At 34.9% G+C, this 19,412-nt stretch overlaps 1 protein-coding gene across 12 annotated transcripts in view; it reads left to right on the top strand.

Moving 5' to 3' along the window:
• ABI1 (abl interactor 1) overlaps positions 1 to 19,412 on the top strand; it is an 86,086-nt gene that overhangs the window by 56,940 nt on the left and 9,734 nt on the right. The window contains exons 3-11 of one of the 12 annotated variants that reach the window (XM_040248461.1): positions 2,077 to 2,253; positions 4,272 to 4,286; positions 5,020 to 5,120; positions 6,300 to 6,440; positions 9,802 to 9,902; positions 10,795 to 10,868; positions 10,969 to 10,975; positions 14,673 to 14,849; positions 17,853 to 17,939. In XM_040248461.1, the coding sequence (XP_040104395.1) occupies positions 2,077 to 2,253; positions 4,272 to 4,286; positions 5,020 to 5,120; positions 6,300 to 6,440; positions 9,802 to 9,902; positions 10,795 to 10,868; positions 10,969 to 10,975; positions 14,673 to 14,849; positions 17,853 to 17,939 (880 nt within the window). The remainder of the gene's footprint in view (positions 1 to 2,076; positions 2,254 to 4,271; positions 4,287 to 5,019; positions 5,121 to 6,299; positions 6,441 to 9,801; positions 9,903 to 10,794; positions 10,869 to 10,968; positions 10,976 to 14,672; positions 14,850 to 17,852; positions 17,940 to 19,412) is intronic. The other 11 variants (XM_040248462.1, XM_040248450.1, XM_040248451.1 and 8 more) reach the window with 11 other exon arrangements.

Raw genomic sequence — 19,412 nt, 5'->3', positions numbered from 1 at the left:
CCCTTGGGAGATTGTTTTGGGGAAAGTTTCCCCAAAGGGCCAAAGCTGTCTCACAGCAGGCAGGGCCCACTGTCAAAAATGCCGAGGTCTTTGCCTCATTTCAAATGAATAGAAGGTTGAGAAGACAAACTGCAGGAGGGACTGAGCAGGAAGAGAGCCAGCTGTTGCCTTTCTTCTTTAACAAGCATTGTGTGTCCCCTCCGACCCTTCAGTCTCCCAAGGAAACTAGCCAGAGTTCTAGGTTCTCCTGGTCCTGCTTAGAGTCGTTACAGTTTTCCTTCTTTCATGCTCAGTATAGATCTGAAAGAATCGTCTCCCTCTGCAGATAAATATTATTAGTTGTTTTTGGGGTCCACTGAGTGAACTTAGTGAGTAGTTGACAGTAGCCAGGGAATCATTCAGGCTGCTGTTTTTGAAATTACTTCCTGGTACTCAGCCTGAAGCTGCTGCCCCAGTTCAGCCTCATTACTAAGCCGTAACATACACTGCCTGGGGGACCACACGAGTTGATCATGTTCACTCACGATTCCCATGGGTTCTCTCAGTTTTCATTAGCTATCCTTTCATTCCAACTCTAAAAAGCTTTGTCTTTGTCAGCACTCCATCTTCATTACCAAAGCTTCAAACATTGTGAGGGGTTTGAGATTTTACCCTTTACGGATGCTCACAAGTTAAGTGAGGAGAAGACGTGAGACTCCAGGTTAGAGACAAAGGTCATTATTGTGGTCACAGTCAACACTGTGTCAGACACCAGCCCCACTTTCTATAGGATATGTCCGAGACAGCCAGGTGGTGCCTGGCTGTACACAGTCAGATGTTTTCCAGGAAAGGAGCTCCCAGCTTAGCGGACCAGCTCTTTTATAATGGGCAGTAAGCCTTCTGAAGTTATCTTTGTTATACTGGACAGTAAGCGTGCCTTTTGTGCTTTAAGGAAACACTGTATCTTCTAAGGCTAGAGAATCGGCACCTCTTCTCACAAGGTGTGCAGAAATACACATAACATTAACCTTTATTTCCTGACAGTCCCCCTCACCTCCACCCCCTTTCAGTTCATTTCACATGCTTCTGTTTTTTCACTACTTTCTAACTGGTCTCATCCCCGTAGTCTTCTCTCTGTCCTCCTGTGCAAGAGGGATCTTTTAGAATACAGACCTGATGATATTGCTCAATTTGAATTTTTATTGGTTTTTCATTACTATTGGGACTTTGCTGGTGGCTCAGATGGTAAAGAATCTGCCTGCAATGCAGGAGACCTGAGTTCGATTCCTGGGTCAGGAGGGTCCCTTAGAGAAGGGAATGGCTACCCACTCATTATTATTAGGCCAAAGCTTAAACTGTTGAGTGGTTGTGTAACTATTTCTCATGTGCTGACTACTAGCCAGTTTTTTTTTTTTTAATTCTGACGGTTAAATAAGAAAAACAAAACCCCACCTTCTTTAAAGGCCAGTACTAGGTAGGCTGCAGATGTGTGGGCTCCTTGCTGCCAAATTGTAACCCCTGGTCTTCTCTTGTCTTCTTTTTTTTTTCCTCCTTAAACCTTTGTCTGTAATATGCTGTTCTTTTTGCCTTAAATATTTCCATAATTTGCCTCTAATATTTGTTTATTTTTTAAAATGTACTTACTCTATTAAAGCCTTCTCAACCTAGTTGGATATCTTGCTCTGAACACCTTTAGAGTAATTGCAAATAAATTGTGCGTGTGTCACTATAGTAGTTACTTCATCTAGTTGTAATTACTGATTTCTTTATCTGGTCTGTATCTCCACAAAATAAAGTGTAAGCGACACAGAGTAGGAGCCCTCCCTTTCCACACACACCAGGGTCTTTGAGAGAGAAAATCGCTTCCCTCAGAATCACTTTGGAATCAAAACCAATAGTTTAGTTGGTGCTTTTAATCAGCTTTAGAGATTCCACGTTTTGATGTCAAAGATATTAATTTGCTTGATTTTGAAGGGGAGCATGTAGTAGTGTTCACTGGAAAATAGACATATGATACAGTCTTAATATGTGGACATTATATATATTATTTACTCTGCCAAATAATATTTTCTTGCTTTGTTCAAATTTAAAATATAGACTGTGGACATTCATAAAGAGAAAGTGGCTCGAAGAGAGATTGGTATTTTGACAACAAATAAGAATACATCAAGAACTCACAAAATAATAGCACCTGCGAACATGGAGCGACCTGTAAGGTATATTCGGAAACCTATTGACTATACAGTTCTGGATGATGTGGGCCACGGTGTCAAGGTAAGTGTCTTCATGTCCTATTCTCTTAAAAACTTGCAGGCTATACAGTTTCAGAGTAAACTTGAATACATAGTAGAAACATTTAAAATTATTTGTTAATAATAGTAGCTATAGAGCCTGGTTCATAACTTGTGCAGGATTTTCCACATATGTCTTTGTTTTCAAGCTTTGAAAAGATCATGTGATCTAAGGGTTGTTCCATTTTATTAATGGAAACACTGAAGCTTTATAATACATAGGAATGGTGTTTTTAAAGGTTTCAATTTTATTAGAGGAATAAACTGATGAATCATTTCAAAGAGGAATTGGCATCTTACAGACTTTCATTCCTGTGGTATGCGAAGCTTATGATCTACTTAGGGCCTGCAGATAGGGTGGAATAAGAGTTCTATTGTTTTTAACCTTAGAGTCCAGGGAGATGGTAAACTGACTCATCCATAAATGTAAATATTAAGGAAATGAACTGAGATCTTAAGGAAATAAAAAGCTTAGTTTTATTTCCTTAAGATGTTTTATTTCTAAAATGTGCTTGGGGGACAGTGAAGTGGGACATTAAGTTGCGAACCAGTTACATTTTGAGTTGTAAGGTACAGAGATCATTTCCTTCCAGCACTCCCAACATCTTTGTGTAAATTTACACACACTTAACAGAGGAGGCTGTGCTCCATAACAGGTAAAGGTTACACCATTACACAGTAGCAGAATTCAAGCAGAATTTTTATTCCCAAATAAATTATCCTTACACCCTTTCATTTGGGACTAGTTTATACTTGAATGCTATGTTTTTGTTTTCTCATTCACTTGAAACAGCATATGAGGGAAGATGTTACTTTAGAATAGGATTTAGTGTATTTTAATGCTATCACATTAATGTGTCTTTTCTTCAAAGATAATGAGGCTATTCAAATTTAATTTCTAAATCCAGTTGTGAAATGTAGTGGCAAGGTAGGATTCCAGACATTGTTTAATCTAGATAATAATGAGCCGTGTTATTCTAAACAAATGTTAAAGAATACCAAAGTTCTGGCACAGTTTCTAGCAATAAGAATGTGGGTCAAGGTATATTCCATTTTTGGATGCTTTCCTTAATGTTGCTTTTATGGTCACTTGAAAAATGATAAGATACAAATTTAAAATGGCAAATGAGATGGAAAGAACTTGAGGGAACCCCTTTTTCCCCAGTGTAGAAAAAGACTTCAGTCTGAAGATAATTTTCCTTAAGTGGCATGTTGCAAGTAGGCTGCTTTGGACACATTAGTTCTATATATAAGCTGGCCAGGTTTCAAAGATGTAGCCTTTAGGATCAAAGCAGCTTTTTTTCAGTTTTGAATTTTGGTCAGACTTGTTCAGAAGGAAATTTAGAACTAAAACAAACTCTATCTATTAGTGCTGGCCTCTTTGGATTTGGATTCTTAAGCTACACATGAGAGGGTTTCCAGACCCTATTTGTTTGTTCCTTAATTAGAATTTGGCTAAGATGTTATGGTGCATTGTAATTTTGTTTTAAACCCTGAGCTGCTAGGTCCTTTTCTGAATTGGGAAGCAACCTGTAGTTTTGGATTTTAACATTTACAGTTGATCACTCTTTAAAATTCTGTACCATTCCAATAATGAAGCATGAGCATCCATTGTCCAAGAGTCTTAAGGTCTGTGCACTGATGTATTGAAATAGCCATACATTTAATGAGCTGTGGTGTTTGTATTTAAATCAAAGTTTGTTTTTTATCATCCATGATTCAGTTGAATTAGTTTGATAGGATAAAATACTGACCTAAGAAATCACATAATTTGCATGAGATTGGCATAATTAAGTGGTGATTTTCTTATGAATATATTACTTTGAATAAATATGTGATACCTATGAATATTTCCCTACTGCTTGTGGATGTCTTTTCTTTATAAAATACTTGAAATATGACTGGGTAAAAGCTTATTAACATGAATCAAGTAACTGTCCTATCAGATAAGATATCTAGAATTAATTTCTACTTTTTCCCCCCTTTTTTGCCAACGTAAAGTGGCTAAAAGCCAAGGTAAGAGATACTACTTATCACTTGATCCACAGTATTCCTTCTGTATTGATAGAGGCTGCAGAGCCACTAAAACTTGAAAACTTCTCCTATGTCTGTCTGCTTTTTTCCCCATAGGATTTATATGGGTTAAATATACTCAAACCCAGTTCAAATCAGCAACATTTAGCTTGGATGTGTTAATATATCAAAGATATATTGACATCTGCATTTATATAGGAACATTAATTTTGCTAACATTTATTGCTTTGCTCATTTTTTGATAGTTGCCTTGCTTTTATTGACTTACAATTAGGAGGTTTCCCAGACATTACATGTGACTTTGTTACTGAGTTGTTGGGATAGAGATGATTTTTCAGATGAATATTTTAGCAAGTTGACACTGAGATCTGTAGTTTATATTCATGCACACGTTTCGAAAATTTCAGGAAACCGAATATTTGAATTGCAGAAAACTTAGATCTCAGTGACCATGTATAACAATAAAATAATATATAAAATTCAGTAATCTCACCTGTATTTTGCAATTAATTGGCATGAAGGGCGCAAAATAATATGAAAAGCCAAGTGCAGGTTGTATCTTGACTTTTTAAAATATAGTACCAAAGTCTGTTATTAAAGCTGTCTGGGAATCCTTATTTCACATTCTGATATTTAAAAAATAATAATACATGGTGTCAAAACACCAAGAGAACAATTTGATGTAAAAATAAAAGCATTTCTTTCCACATTTTAGCATGGAAATAACCAGCCTGCAAGAACTGGCACACTGTCGAGAACAAATCCTCCTACTCAGAAACCACCGAGTCCTCCCATGTCAGGCAGGGGAACGCTGGGGTAAGAACTCAGTTACATCTACGTTCTTCAGATCCAATGAAGGAAATCCAAAGTGAATCCAAAATGAATCTGCCTGTTCTGTAATTTCTCTGAGGAACTCTGTACCAGAAAAGTTTTTTGTATGTGTATAAATGAGCATTGTCTATTATTTTCCAATTCATTATAAAAATTTTATATACATATATATCAATCTGACCTTAAAATGAAATATTTATTAAAATGAAATAACCGGAGGTTTCCGTATATATTGTTTTTACATGTATTTGCAATATTTATATTATAGAACTTTGAATAAGTGACCTGTTTTGCATACTTTGGTTTGGTAGCCTGCAGTTCTTCTGTTTTCCCCATTTCTGCTTCCCCCGAGACTTGGGAATCTTTACTGGGAATCCTTCTGTGCTTCTGCTGGTCATTTTGGGGCCCTTCATTCTAGAGTAGCTTTGTGAGAAGGCCAGTGCAGAAAGAAAAGATAAGTTTGTGCCTTCTTCCTTCCCAATTTTCAATGCAATGCAAATACTGAACACTTGGTAAGACAGTCCTGAAAGATTATTCACATTATAGTATTCCTTGTTTTTGGTGGAGGGGTGGTAGAATTGTTACTTTATAGTAACAGGAATCAGTAAGCAACTTTCTTTGTAGGCTCTTAGTTTCTATTTTCATTTTGTGAACCCCTTGCCCCTGAAAAAAAAACATGAAGTTGTTAAATAGAAAAGTTAAAATCATTTATTGAGAAATTAATGGCATCACAACTGGGGCCAGAATGTACTTGCCCATATATTAATATTCCCATATTGAGGTAGGAATAAATTGCAGAGGAGATATTTAGCTTCCACAATACATAAGGACAGCGCCTTGTGGGTTACTGAGTTGGGAATCATATGTATTTCAAAGTTTCATATTACTGAGAATTTAAAAAATTATAATTATTATTTTTAGAAATAAGATTAGTTAGAACTTTTACCTTTTTTAGTGGTTTTCCTAAGAAAAGGTAACAGATTTTAGCTTTTGTTAAAGTAACAAAATTCATATGTTCCAATTAAAGCATTTTTTAAAACCAAACTTTAGTATTTTTAAAAAATTGTGTTATACTTGGTAATAAAGGGATAGTCACAAATTTGGGGGGGAAATACCATTTTATCTTTCTTATCCATTACTCCTTTCTCTATTATGCTTCTTTAGACGAAATACTCCTTACAAAACCCTCGAGCCTGTTAAACCTCCAACAGTTCCTAATGACTACATGACAAGTCCTGCGAGGCTGGGAAGTCAGCATAGTCCAGGCAGGACGGCTTCTTTAAATCAGAGACCAAGGACACACAGGTAAATTTTTAGATTGAGCCTTTGAACAGCTGAGAATGTATGTTATTGATTGGTGACAAACTCCTGTAGAATTATAGGTAAAGGGCTCCTCTGATGCTAACATAGATGGTAAGGTTGAGGATGATAATACTGTATACATTTCTGTAAAGATATATCATGACTTCTGTTTTTTAAGATTTTTTAGTATCTATACTACTAGCAGATTGCTAGTATTTCGTCTTTTTGACAAAGGTACATATGTACATTTGGATGAAGACTAAATAATTTTTTTTTTTTAATGGTCATTTAGGAAAAAAATATCAAGATAACCACTGTGAAATTTTTTGAGTAAATGGTTAAATATCAGAAACTATACAATGAGATTTAAACTTGAAGCTCTGAGGAAGAATTTCTTAGGAGAGTTGATAGACTGTAGAATATGTTATTATATAAATTGTTTTTTAAAAAGTTCTAGAAATCAACTACCCAGTGGATTTTTTTCCCCTTTATTTTAAAAAATTTATTTTATTAATTTTTGGCTGTGCTGGTTCTTCGTTGCTCTGCGGGCTTTTCTCTAGTGGAGGAGAGCAGGGGCTGCTCTCTAGTTGCAGCGCACAAGCTTTTCATTGTGGTGGCTTCTCTTATTGCAGAGCATGGGCTTCAGTAGTGGTGGCACGTGGGCTTAGCAGTTGTGGTTCTCAACTCTTGAGCACAGGCTCAGTAGCTGTGGTGCCGTGGGCTTTTAGTGGCCCTGCTGCGTGTGAGATCTTCCCAGATCAGGGGTCGAACCTTTATCTCCTGCATTGGCAGGTGGATTGTTTACCACTGAGCCACCAGGGAATCTACCCAGTGGATTTTTAAAAACTTGGTATGGAACATAACGTGCATTTCAGAAAAGGAGATAATTTATTAATATAAAACTTGATGGATTGATACAAACTGAATATAGTCAAGTAACCATCATGCAGATGAAAAAACGGAATAGTAGCAGCAACCCAGAAGTCCGCTTCAGGCCTTTCCCAGTGATTGCTTCTACTTCCCTCCCCCTAAAGTAACTACTTTATTTGGGGAGTACTTTATTATATAGTTTAATATTTTCATTTAATTTTTGCCTCTCACTTAATAACTTGGGCAGGGAACTGCTCTTTACCTTGATTTTTGGTTGGTTTTATTAGAGATATAACTTGTTAAAATTATTTTGAAGGATTCAGTTCCATAGGGTATACCAAGCTCTTAAATGCTATGTAATTGTTATTTGTTGTTGTTATTCCTGTTAGTAAGTAAATTATCATATTGATGTCTGAAGTTACAGTATCAGTATGAATTCAGTGAGGACCAAAATTGTTTTTTAAATTGTTTCTTTATATGTTTATTATTGAGTTATTACATCAAAGCATGATTTTTCTCTGTAGTGGCTGTAGTAATAGTTTAATCATATTCAACAACTAAGTTACTTCATTATACTAGGGATATATACCAGTGAGATACAGTTCTTTTTTTCAGGAATTTGTTCTATTAGAATAGGGATCAACAGACTTTTTTATCAAGGGCCAGATTTGTCATTACTTTAGGATTTGTGGTCCATATGGTCTCTGCTGCAGTTACTCAGCTCTGTCATGAGAGCAGCCACCAGCAGCACGTAAATGAATGAGCATGGCTGTATTCCAACAAAACTTAATATATGGCACTGAAATTTGAATTTCACGTAATTTTAACGTGTCATAAAATATTATTTTGATTTTTTCCAACTAATTAAAATATTAAAAAGTGTTCTTAGCTCATGGGTTATAAAAATCAGACTATGGGCCAAATTTGGCTTGTAGGCTGTAACTTGCCAACCTCCATGTTAGAAAAAGGCATACAGATTAGTTAATCATACAAGCACATAAGTGCATCTGTCTGTTATATGGTGGTGGCACAAAGCAGAGTATTGACTAGCTTGGGAGGAGGGAGGCCTTCACATCAGACTATTTTTGTTATAGAAATATTTTTTCCCTTCTGTTAGTATGTGACAGTGTAATTATAGAGGGATCATATTGAAGAAAACAAATTAATCTAGACAGTGCAGATTATTACTCTGCTGGGTTTCTGGGCCTATTGAACCAATGATGTTGAGTTAAAAATATAATATGGAGCTTCAGGCTACATAGGTACATATGTATATTTGCATATGTGTACATGTGCACTCCTAAAAGGAATCAACCCTTGAGTATTCATTGGAAAGACTGAAGCTAAAGCTCCAGTACTTTGGCCACCTGATGCAAAGAACTGACTCATTGGAAAAGACTCTGCTGCTGGGAAAGATTGAAGACAAAAGAAGAAGGTGGTGGCAGAGGATGAGATGGCTAGATAGCATCACTGACTCAATGGACATGACTGAGCAAATTCAGGGAGATAGTGAAGGACAGGGAAGCCTGGCATGCTTCAGTCAATGGGGTCACAAAGAGTCGGACATGGTTTAGCAACTGAACAACATGTCCACTCCACATTACTGAAACTGGTCAGTGTGAGATTGTATACCTAAAGGGACAGTAAGTCCACAGAAGTTAAAATTTAATAGTATCCATTATTCTAGAATGTTCCTTGGTGAAATTTCATTATGGTCTTTCTTCTTTCTCATTTGCTCATTTTTCCAAAAATTTCCCTGTCTTATTACCATTCTTTGAGATTAATTAGAGGTTTGCATACTAATTTCAGACTAAGGTTGGTTACCATTTTTATTAACTTCCATAGCATCTTTTGTGGCCTCCATCCCACTGTTTTTAATGTCTGTTTCCCATTCTCAGCCAGGAGTTCATGACAGTGTAGTTCATGTCTGCTCTGTTCACTGCTGTTTATACTAGGTTTTAAATCCTTGCTGATTCATTGTATATAAGATTGTATTGGTCATTGGTTTCTCAATGATCTCTTACAGTTCTGAGTACTATATGATTATATTGGTTTTTCAGTAGATAGAGAAACATAGTGAAACACATGGATTTCCCTGTAGCTCAAACAGTAAAGAACCCGCCTGCAATGCAGGAGACCAGGGTTCAGTCCCTGGGTTGGGAAGTTCCTCTGGAGAAGGGAATGGCAATCCACTCCAGTGTTCTTGCCTGGAGAATTCCATGGAGAGAGAAGCCTGGCAGGCTACAATCCTTGGGGGCACAAAGAGTCGGACACGACTGAGCAACTAACACACACAGTGAAACACAAAAACCACTTGAGGTATTAGAGTTAAAATTTGTATTGGACAGTTAAAATGTTTCTTTCTGTGTAAGTGTGTGTATACATATGCATACACACATCCATCATAATAGTGTCTGGTGGCTTTGAGTTGATTATATTTTTTGAAGGAGTCCCTAGAATTGCTGTTTTCATGGTTTTTCTCTCCCTTTTGCAGTGGAAGCAGCGGAGGAAGTGGCAGCCGAGAGAACAGTGGCAGCAGCAGTATTGGCATTCCCATCGCCGTGCCTACACCCTCACCACCCACCATTGGACCAGGTATGTCATCCACTAATCCATTGTCATATGTGGTAGTATTTATGAGCTTTATTATGGAAGTCTGAAGCAATTTAGTTACATTAGATAAAACTATTTATTAAATTTATGTGATTTTTGCCAGAATGAAAGCTAACAAATTTAAGAACAATTTTTGATTGGTTTTCAGAGCTTTTAGAGTTTTGCAGCTGTTTTCCCTTACTTATAAAAAAAGCATATGAAATAACTTTGGGGCCATTTTACTTTAGAAATACTTGGGTACTAGTCAAGAATGATAATTACTATTTCAAGAGCAAACCAATATTGTTGATAATTCAACTGAAAGATCAGTGTCTTTAATGTGAATTATGCATCACTGAACTTTGATGTTGCCTTGTAGGCTGGTAGGTGTATCAACTCTGTGATAGCTGGTTGTGACTTTCCTGCTTTTATGTATGATAATCGATACATACATCAGTAAACGCTCTGAATGTAACATGGGATTAAACTAAGAAAAGCTCTTTTACTTTTTAGATTATATAAAAATTTAAGAAATCATAGTAGAGCTATGATTAGTCCCTTGATTGTTTAGTAAATGAAAGGAAGACTTTTTGTTGTTAAAATATACATCTGAAAAATGAGTTCGATAATCAAAACTGGGAAAAATTCTTAGTTTCTCAAGGATGTTGAAAAAGGAGTAAAGGCTACTTATAAAAACAGGCATATTTTATAGTTAATGAAAGTGTGAACTCAGTGACCTTTTTACCTTGTAAAATTCTTATTCTTTAACATGCTTTGCATATGGGTGTCTTTCTCTGTTTTTTTCTTCTTTCCAAAGCATTGTACTTTCTTACTGTTGCAGAATGATTAGTTCTCTTTCTTGCACTCTGACCTGAATTATAAACTATTTTATTATAAAACATTTCTGTCCTCTCTCCTTCTGGAGCTTCTCCAGCACCACCTCTCCCACCTCCCCTCCCCGCGAACACTGTGATAGATGAGACTGCATAACCACTGGAGTGATTTAACTTACTGTGCCTGGTTCATAGTCAGCTCCTGTTAGACTGTTAGCTTTTGTAGTAGTTACTAGGTTGTAGGTGGTAGTACAAAGTTTAAAGTATTAAATCTAATTTACACTAATTTCTCCTTGTGAAAGACCTCTGAAGTTACTCAGAAACTTCTCTGTGATGTCAAATGTGTCTCTACCTTGTTTATAACCAAATTAATGTGGTTTAGCTTTTGTTTTGTTTAGATCTTTCTAGGAATATTATAGCAGTGATTGTTGAAAAAAATTTTTTTATTAGTGATGCAGTATTTTTTTTAAGTGAGACTTGATTTGGAACTCCCTGGTGTATACAACAGTCAAAGGAGTGGGGTGAAGGTGGAGGACAGGAAGAAGAAAAATGGAAAAGAGAATGATGTGTAGGGTGCTCTGAGGCTTTCCTGTGGCTCACAGTTGAAAGACTCTGCTGTAGTCAAGGATTAATGGCACCTGAGGGTGCTGTGAAAACATTTTTATCAGTAAAATACATTTAAATTGTTCCCAGGTTGAGGGAGACTGGATTGAGCATATAAGAATTCCAAATATAGACTATATAAAACCATTCAGCCTAGAAATGCACAGTAGCATTTGGGTGGAAATGGATAAAGAACTGTCTCAAATAATGGAGCTTAGGTGAAATAAAAACATCTAGCATCTTCTTTTAAAAACATTGGCACCTTGTACTCAAAAGAAAAGGAAGTAATAAAAAGCCCTAGTAATAGAAGTTGTTGGCAGAAAGTTCATGTGGAAAAAATAATGCCCTCAACCTAATTAATAATCAGGAAGACAGAAAATAAAAACCAGTGGATACTATTTGATAGCTACTAGATAGGTAAACATGTCGAAGTCCCCTAGTACCAAATGTCAGTGAGGATGTGCAGTAACAGAAAGGTACATTGCTGGTGGCAGTTTATTAGTTAATATGCTCCCTTTAGAAAGTAATTTGTTGTTACTCAGTCAAGTTGAACCAGGTTTCTTACCTTAGATTTATCAATTTAATTTCTAGATATTTCCCCTAGAGTACTGGTTCTCAAAATATAGATATGTGACTCCTGGGTGTTGCCAAAATCCTTTCTTGGCGTTTTTGAGGTTAGAATTATCTCCATAATAATACTAAGACTTGTTTGCCATTTTTATTCTCATTCTGGTACAAGGACACAGTGGAATTTTCCAGAGGCTACATAACATTTGATAGCATCATTTTTGACAGCTAAAGGAACATGTATTTGTGTATTCATGTGTTTTAAAGATAAATCAGTTTTAATTTCTAATATGGTAATTACCTATTCCTGTAACTCACTTCAATAAAAATTTTTTGAGGTTCTCTAATTTTAGAGTGGACCCTAAGACCAAAAAGTTTAACCACCACTGAATTAGAGCAGTGGCTTCTGAAATATGATTTCCAGATCAATAGCATCATTGTCGTGGGAGCTAGTTAAGAATGTAAATTCTCAGGTTCCATTCCAGACCTCCTCATTCTGAAACTGAGACTGGAGCCAAGCAGCTTGTATCACAATAGGCCCTTAAGATAAAATTCTGATCAGTGTTTGAGAACCACTGTTTTCAGAGAAACTGAGGGAACCATATTTAGGAATGTTCATAATGGTGGTATAATAATAGCAACAGTCTGGATGCAATTCAAATGTCTAACAGTGGAATGGATAAGTAATTGTAATTGTGGCATGTTTGTATGTAAATAAAGCAAAAAAATGAATGATATATTGATATACTTATCAACGCGAATGAATCTTAAAAATTATAAAAGGAAAACAGCAAACCAATAGAATATATAATCCTATATAATCAAATATACAAATAATATTTACATATATAAACAGATTATATATAAGCATTGTAAATAGTTATACATTAGTATATGTATTATTTATATGTACATAACATATATAATTATATATACATCAGTCACATACCCCTTAACATTATGACTTATTTCATAATAAAATACTAAATTAAATTCTAAAATTGGCCTGGTTTGGAACTATATAAATAGCTCTATTTGGTTTTCAGTCACCAAAAAAAAAACCTGGATTTTATATAATTTTTATATAAGTCACGGAGAAGGCAACGGCACCCCACTCCAGTACTCTTGCCTGAAAAATCCCATGGACGGGGGAGCCTGGTAGGCTGCAGTCCATGGGGTCGAGAACAGTCGGACACGACTGAGCGACTTCACTTTCACTTTTCACTTTTCATGCATTGGAGAAGGAAATGGCAACCCACTCCAGTGTTCTTGCCTGGAGAATCCCAGGGATGGGGGAGCATGGTGGGCTGCCGTCTTTGGGGTCACACAGAGTCGGGCAGTCACGACTGAAGTGACTTAGCAGCATATAAGTCAAAGAAATATAAAAAAATCATTTTAGGATTTCTATTAAAAATGGTTAAAGGATTACCTCTTAGCTCCTTGGAAAACTTAGATGTCCAGAATTACTCATTCTCAAAGGCATTTGAATAGACTGTTATCTTAAAAGTGTGTCTCTGTTTAGAAAATGAGTGTGTGGATGATTTAATTAGTGACTGCCTATGGCTTGGGAGCTCCAAAATGTTAAATATTAGCACTTCTTCTAATGAACAGCCTTTGCTGTATGATTTTTCTAATAATTTGTATGGCCTCTAGGAGAGGTTAAATGAAATGACTGAATGAAAGGAAACCAGGATTCTGCCTTTTTATTTCTTCAGTCGTGGTTAGATGTTTGGGAGAATGATATAAATCCTGAAGTTGCCTGGAAGGTATAGTTAACTTTAGAGGCTTTGAACTTTATATTAACCTTTAAAATTTTAAACTTTGAAGATGTTGATAAAGATGACATTGAATAAAATTTTAAGTATTGTTAATACTTTAGTTAGTTTAAATATGCTTGAAATTAAAAAAGAAAAGATTGCTTTTGATGTACTATGGGGAAAAAAAAGCCCTCCGAATATGTGGGGAAAGATAGTGGATTTTCTACCCAAAGCTGCCTTAAAATGTCCTTATTTTACAGTCTTAAAGTTTTTTTCAGTTTTATCAGTCACAGAAATTTAAGTGATAGGGTAAAGTGTGGAATTCTTAAAAGTTTGGTGATACACAACAAAGCTGACATAGGTGCTTTGAAGCTAGAAATTGTGCTTCTCTAAAAAAGTGATTCTACTATAATATGCATTGATAATAACTGCTAATACAGTAAACAGTCAAATAAATATGCTAGTAAATGTGGAAAATAAGCTTACCTGTTTAAACATTATAACTTAAGTGGATTTGGCTGGCTAGATTCTTAGACTGTGTTTCTGTAGACTTGCCAATGAAAAAGAAGTGTACAATCCAGATACTAAGGTATTCACATCTAAAAACTAATGCTTTTCACCTCAGACTATCATTTGGTACTTATCTTGTTGGAGAGACACAGTTGACATATAAAAACTATACGTTCTGAAATAACAAAGAAAAAGATTATACATTTTATTAGCAAAATATCACTTGGGATTATGCTAAATTAAAAGGCTGAAGAATGTTTCATACTTAACTTTTGCACTTTCCACACAGTATCTGTTTTTTCTGCTTTTTTGTAAGTTTTTGTAAGTTCAGAGATAGAGCTATTCGTGTTGTATCTTTACTTTTCTCTTTATTTTGTGCTGTGGACTTTAAAAAGTGATAAAAAATGTTTCTTGCTGAGAGTCTGCTTCTCTTTGTTCTGCCATTGGAGGTTACCTGCGATGCTCAAGTTCTTTGTTGGTTGCCTTTGACTAATGCTTTCCAGCAGCCCCGGGCTCAGCTCCTGGTTCCCAGTATGGCACAATGACCAGGCAGATTTCTCGGCACAACTCTACCACTTCCTCGACATCTTCTGGTGGATACAGACGGACTCCCTCTGTGACGGCTCAGTTTTCTGCTCAGCCTCATGTTAATGGAGGTCCACTTTATTCTCAGAATTCAAGTAAGCTTGTGCTTAGCAGGCGCACGCAGCAGTGGAGCTCCTTTTGAAGGAAATTATTTTAAATTGTTCTTGCCAGTGATAGACAACAATTGAAACCATGTTATTTCATGTTTGTTTTAAGAAGTTAGACCTTGAATCATCATTTTAAAATAATTGCTTATCACTTTCAAAAACTTCCGATTCACTTAGTATACTGTAAATGGAACTAAAGAGGAAAAACTCTGAAATGAATTAAGCTGAAATTAAAAATAATGGCATGTTTGATACAGTTTGATAACAGTAAAATTAAAAATATTGTGACAATTTTTCTTTTCAATAATTATAACAAAATTGCTGGCTATCACTTTTAAGCTTGTTAACCTATACTGAAATGAGTTCCAAACCATTAAAATCCATTCTTGATGCCTGCTTATTCTGTCTCTAATAATTATAACAGTGGGGAGGACTTTCTTTTGACAGATCCTTTCTGTTCACTTCAGATTGCACATCTCAACACTAACTGCAATTAGTGTTTAAAGGCTGTTAAGATTAGAAAATAACTTTGACATAAAATGTGAAAAAGTTCTAGTTGCTTAGAGTGAGTAGTCATTAATTTCACTTTCCGTATCAGGATGCTCAATCCAACCAGGAGAAATCTGAAATGAGCCAGTTGTTCAGTATTTGTTATTGGCTTGAAACAGTGATCACCAGACACAGACTGAAACATACTTTCTCATGTGGTTTTTCTGGCTACTTTCTGGAGCTGCATGTTATTTTACGTTACCTAAAAAATGCTGAATACTCCATATTTACATAGGAAGTTGGGCTTTAAATTCTTTTTATTTATGATGCATGTTTTCAACAAGTGTTTTAAAATAGAACTAAATTCTCTCTTTTTTTTTTTTGGTTAAATTTTAAAGACTTAATTGTGGTTATAAGCAAAAAGCCTTCTAAGAATTAAAAATCACTTTAGCAGAAATACCATAATTCACAAGTAATCCCAAAATTTATATTATAGAACCCTTTTCCAGACTGAAATTTTCATCCAAGCTCCTGAGAAACTTTACCTGTTTGAATTTTACCTCACATTTCCCCTATTCTCCTTTTGGTAAAGAAAAGTAGCTGGTGGCTGAGAATCCCGCAGTTAACCTGATCATTAGTCTCACTAGTTTCATGAACCTTTAATTTTTTTTTTTTTATATTATGCTGCATTTTTAGATCTCATCTTTGTGTTTTCTTTTCTGCACTTAGACATTTACTTAGTTTACTCCACAAATAGGGCTTCTGGTGACTTTTGACCTGATACATGTTTGTGTAGTTCTGTTTTAACACCACTTGGGTTGGTTGCTTATCCTCAAAGAAGACACTGTCATTACTGACTGTCCGTATTTTTGGATATTGTAAAGCAAATTTGCCTCACATTTTAAACATATTATCTGTTGTCAAATCAATTATCCCTCAACCTGAGTTACTGTTGGTGTTGTAGTGGTAGCATGTAAGTGTTTTTAGTGTTTTGATGTGCATATTCTGTGCATATGATTAGTATTGTTGCAGCATAACCTTTCTTTTCTTTATGTACTAACCAGAATGGCTAGTTACTAAGGGTTGTTTTTTAAATTTTTAGGTTTGTGGAAGTTTTTTTTAAAAAATTTTTTTACATTGAAAAGGTATATAATCTTTTATTAAAACTATCATATATAAATGTGTATATACTGGAACATTATATACACACATGTATATACAAGTATATACACACATGTATATACTTCTGTATACAGAGTATCAGAATGAACCAGGACTAATTTCATAGTGAATTCAATGTTGTTTTTAGCCATACAGTGAAAATGAATACATACATTGCTTTGTTGTTTATTTATACACTGAACCTCTTTCGGATTTTTATGCCTACCAAACAATTTTTAGATTGGATTAATGGAAACAATCTTTCAATTAAATGATCTTTGGGAGCTGATAAATTTTCCCTGTCAATTTAGTGTCATTTCTTGGTGACTACCAGTAAACAGAATTTTGTGATATAAAAGGAAGAAGGTCCCTTGAAATATCCCTTGAAATTCAGTGAACAATTAACATGGTATATGAAGCACTCTTATTCCCTAGTAAATTTAAGAGTGATGTATTTAAGATTGTCAACTTAAAAAATAATAGTAACCTTTTTTAAGGATTTTTTTTTAGAGAGCTGATATAGATATATAGAATATTTAGCTACATAATGAGATTATATTACTGTATATAAGATTATATTATATAATCAATCATACAATTAATGTTATATAATTGTATAATATATAATTCTTATAATTTGTGTTTATTATTAAATCATATAATTTACACAATAAATCATATGATTTTATACTATCATGTAATTATATAATATATATTATATAATCTTATAACATACATGCATGTTATATATAATAAGATTATATTATATATAATTTAGATGTATGCTATAGATACATAAGAACTGTTTTTAAAGGAAACCTATAACTAATGCATTTATTTATACATGGAATAAACAGCTATTCCATAACATTTTTGTTTTGTTTATGTGAATTTTGATTTACAGCATTACCCTAAAGCTAGACATACCTGTTAGGATTAGAGAGGTAAGGTAAACTAACAGTATCCTAGAAACCTTTATTGGTATTTTATTCTTACCTGTTTTGTTAAAGTCTTTTCTTAGAATTCAAAATTTTTATTACATAGAAGTGAAGGTTATGGTAAATCTAAATCTTCCCCAAACCCTGTAACAGTAGGATTAAAATAAATATATTTGTTTTTTAATAAAATTAACAGTTGGCTAAGCACAGCTCAGCTTTAGGTTTGTGGGAAATGAAGGTTCTGCAGGTTTTTGTTTTGTTTCTTGTTTTGTTTTGTTTCATTTACAAACTGTTCTTTGCATACTTATGTTTGTGGTCCTTGTAACTGACCTCTGCTTTTTGTTTGTTTCCTTTTCTTTCCTTTATCTGTTTTACTTCCCCCATTCTGTGTTGTCACCACCAGTTTCTGTTGCTCCACCCCCTCCCCCTATGCCTCAGTTGACTCCACAGATACCTCTCACAGGCTTCGTGGCCAGGGTGCAGGAAAACAGTAAGTTTGGAAAACCTGAGCTGTCCAAGAGTAGAGGCTGTTTCCTTCTAGCATGCATGGCTGATGAGTCATCATTTTCCTTACTTTTGTTGAGAAGCTAATCTTACCTTGAAAATAGGTGCAGATCTGTTATTGAAACTGAAGAGCACGATCTTCAGTTTTCCTCTGTGTGCATGGTTACTGACTCAGATGAATGTCACAACTGCAATTTCCTATGTATTCACATGCCCTAAAACATGAAGTCAGATCTTTGCAGATCTTAAGGAACACACAATCAAAGCCTCAAATTAAAATTGCGTGGAAACTACTAGCTTTCAATAGTTTTTAGGGGAATTAGTTTTCTGTTGCCAGCAAACTCATCAAGATGCACAGTTACACTGTGAGATTAAATTTATTAGGACAGGTGGTTTGTTTTATTTTCTTTGTTTTGGGTGTTTTTTTTGGCATTTTCTCCTTTAGTTACAAAATATTTTTGAAGAAAACTTTGTAGCCTTTGAAAGATTTGTTCAAATTTTTATACATTTGAACCTATATAAAGATTTGTTATTAGGATAAACAAGGATCTGCAAGAATAAGTAAATGACATCTGTGCACTCCATTTAAGTGATGATCCGTGTAGAACTCTCTTTATGTTTTGGCCCATGACGATGATTTCTGAACAGGCAGACTTGTCACATTTTTTAGGTCTTTTTGAAGGAAGGTCAGATTGACTAGGAAATTCTTTTGAATATATGAATTAGGATAGAATTTTTTTTTTTAATTACCACCTGATTACTTTGACGTTCTGGGAGATACGTAATCCTAACTACATGATCATAGTGAATGTTATTTGGCAAAATGGAAAATACTGCTATTATTGAATTATATTATGCCAAAAATGCTGAAGATGGTAATTCACTTCATTTGGCTTCATCACCATGCAGATAAATCTCAGAAAGGTTTGAACAAGATGTGTAACTCAAATGACCAGCCCATCTTCCAGGAGAAAACATTGTGGCAAATTCCATCCTGCAGCTTCTCCTGACCTTGTTGTGTTATTCTCCACGTTTCTTCCCTTCGTCCAGTCAAGTATTTGTTTATTCAGTGTTATATCCTAGGCTCTGGGAGGAATTTACATAGTCTAAGACAAAGTCCCCATCTTTAAGAAATGTGTGATTTAATAGACTTTGTATAAAACAGTTTCATGATGCTCAAATTTCTGAGCCTAAACCAACCTTATTATTTATATTTGGTTGGAAACTCTTTATGTGTTTAAACATGTAAAAATAAGCGAATCTTCTTTTTAAAAAATTAGTGAATAAAGGTAAATTGCTGGTTCTTGGTGCTCTAAGAATTTAAAAATTGTTTGTAAAAGTTTAAAAACAAAGCCAGTTCCACCTTTGAACTGCCTAATAGCCAAGAATTTTTAGGAAATGTTTTAAAATAGCCATAATAAACATCCATTTAGTGAGTCCAAAGCTCATTGATTAGATA

Source organism: Oryx dammah, unplaced genomic scaffold (assembly GCF_014754425.2).
Source record: "Oryx dammah isolate SB20612 unplaced genomic scaffold, SCBI_Odam_1.1 HiC_scaffold_10, whole genome shotgun sequence".
NCBI classification, from domain to species: domain Eukaryota; kingdom Metazoa; phylum Chordata; class Mammalia; order Artiodactyla; family Bovidae; genus Oryx; species Oryx dammah.
The sequence above is the reverse complement of the archived record's forward strand: the minus strand, read 5'-3'. Positions and strand labels throughout refer to the sequence as shown.